Raw genomic sequence first — 2,561 nt, 5'->3', positions numbered from 1 at the left:
CCGCATAACGCAGATTGTTGATGAATCTTCCACCAATCCTGACACAACACTTCTCCTCATAGAGCCCAGCCTCCTGGATAATCTGTTCTGCATACAGCTTGATTTCTATCTCTTTTCCATGAACCATGATGTTGCCTATGGTGAAAATTTTAATTTTCTTGATGTTGAAATATAATCCACATTGAAGGCTGTAGTCTTTGATCTCCTACAGCAAGTATTTCAACTCTTTCTCACTTTCAGTAAAACTGAGTCATCTACATAATGCAGGTTATGAGTCTTCATCTAATCTTGATGTCATATTCTTCTACGTAAAGTCCAGCTTCTTGAATGATTTGCTCAGCGTACACAGTGAACAGGTATGGATAAAGGATACAATCTTATATACACCTTTCCTGATTTTAAAACATGTAGTGTTCCCTTGCTCTGTTTGAACAATAGCTTCTTGGTCTAGATACAGGTTTTGCATGAGCACAATTAAGTGTTCTGTGATTCCATCCAATATGATAAAGCAGGCAACAAAACACCAGTCTCTGCTCAACTGTTAACTTTACAATTAATTGGCAGCTCAAACCCATCGGGTGGTGCTGTGAATGATCTGCTGATTCTAAGAGTACTGTTGTTTCTGAACCCTTTGAGTTGATTCCAACTCATGGTGATCCATATGTGCAGAGAACAACTGTCCCACAGAAATTTCAAGGCTATACTCTTCAAAAGCAGACTGACTGCCAGGCCTATCTTTCAAAGTATACCTCTGGATGCTTACAAGCTGCTAATCTTCCAGCTAATAGTTGGGTACTTAATGATTTAGAGCATTTGAGGACTTGCTGTTAAGATAACCAAGCAAGCCTGAGGGTTGCCATGGCTGAAATCAGCTTAATGACAACTTAAAAAACAACAGAACATGAAACCGATAGAGAATTACTGAAGAGACTATTAAAAATAGAATTTTCTATTTAATACAATAAAAAACAAAAAGAGGCTTATCATCAAGGATTTAAATTTTTTTTAATTAGGTATTTTTATTCTAAATGTTTCAAAAATATTTAGACTGAAGCCAAGAATATTATTCTATAACATTTTCAAGACACATCAAATTCAGAGAAATATTTTTCAAACAGGTTTTTTTTTTCTTTTTTTCAAACAGGTTTAAACAGAAAACAAAATTACTTTGGTAGATGTATTCTGAATATTGCTTTCAAGAGATTCTATAAACATTAAGACAAGTATGTCACTCCCACTTCAAATACCTGTCCAGGTAAAATATCAAGTTATTCCACCTAGCCAAGCTCAAACCAATAACCTCTGATAGAGAGGATTGTGCTTCAGGGTGATTTCAAGGATAGTGACTCTGCATAATTATTTATTATTCCCACATTTAACTTTCCCTATTCATCAAGAGCATTTTTGGCTTTTTTTTTTTAATTCTCTCTGTATCAATTATTGTGAAGGAGAACTGATGCCTTTGAGCTGTGTTGCTGGAGAAGAGTATTGAATATACCATGGACTGCTAAGAGAATGAACAGGTTCTTCCAAGAGAGGATGAAACCAGGCTGCCCCTTGGAGGCAAGGGTTCTGAAGCTTCGCCTGGTATACTTTGGACACGCTGCAAGGCAGGACCAGTCCTTGGAGAGGGATGTCATGCTTGGAAGGGTGGAGAGACAGTGCAAAAGAGGAAGACCCTCTATGAGATGGACTGATTCAGTGACTCAGGTAATGGGGTAGGTGTGTCAGAGACAATAAGATTGGCACAGGATAGAGCAGGGTTCAGGGCTGTTGTATGTAGGGTCACTATGAGTTGCAGGCAACTCAACAGCACATAACAACAACAACAATATAGACATAGCTTAAAATGTTTTAAGAAAAGCACATGGTTTCTTAAGCTTTGTTATTTGGAGATACATCTTCTTGTCTGTCAAAGAATGACACTAAACTTCATAAAAGTTAAAATACATACAAATATAATTACTTACTAAAATATACTGTCAATATTTCTAAGGTAGCAATTCTTGTCTGTCTTGTGATTGATGTAGCTTTCACTATGTATGAATCTGGGGTATAAAGAAGCTTGGCTACTGATTATGGATGAGACCCCAAAACAAATATGGCAGCCCAAAACCAGCAAACTTAACAGAGCTGATGAAATTTCAACTACTACATGTTAATAATCTACCAAAAACTTTAAAGAGATGAAATAGGACATATATAAAAAAAAAAGAATTACATATTCATACACATAAATGAGTTTACTGAAAATATGAAACTTACCAGTCATGGATGGTGCCTCTTTTCTTTGCCCTTTATCATCCACAGTCCCTTCATATGCCACTGTTATATCATAAATTGCATCCAAATAATTCTTCATAGAATCAAAAGCAACATGAGTTGCCTTTACGCGTGGTGTCAGCACATGTTTTAATACTGCAAAGCCTAGAAAAGAAGTTGGTTCAGTGTGGCTATAAATTAGTTACAAAACATCTGTACAACAGAGTAATAGACATTTTCCACAACCAGGAGAGGATTGCACTGATGAGCGAAACCTTTTTTTAAAAAAAACAAAAAAC

The 2,561-nt window shown here is 36.2% G+C and overlaps 1 protein-coding gene across 1 annotated transcript in view; it reads right to left on the bottom strand.

Moving 5' to 3' along the window:
- Positions 1 to 2,561, bottom strand: part of AGPAT5 (1-acylglycerol-3-phosphate O-acyltransferase 5) — an 85,814-nt gene that overhangs the window by 16,983 nt on the left and 66,270 nt on the right. Inside the window, exon 6 of the mRNA XM_006895021.1 lies at positions 2,266 to 2,427. Coding sequence (XP_006895083.1) covers positions 2,266 to 2,427 — 162 coding nt within the window. The remainder of the gene's footprint in view (positions 1 to 2,265; positions 2,428 to 2,561) is intronic.

This window comes from Elephantulus edwardii, unplaced genomic scaffold (assembly GCF_000299155.1).
Source record: "Elephantulus edwardii isolate Elephantulus edwardi_28Jun2011 unplaced genomic scaffold, EleEdw1.0 scaffold00154, whole genome shotgun sequence".
Classification (NCBI taxonomy): Eukaryota; Metazoa; Chordata; class Mammalia; order Macroscelidea; family Macroscelididae; genus Elephantulus; species Elephantulus edwardii.
The sequence above is the reverse complement of the archived record's forward strand: the minus strand, read 5'-3'. Positions and strand labels throughout refer to the sequence as shown.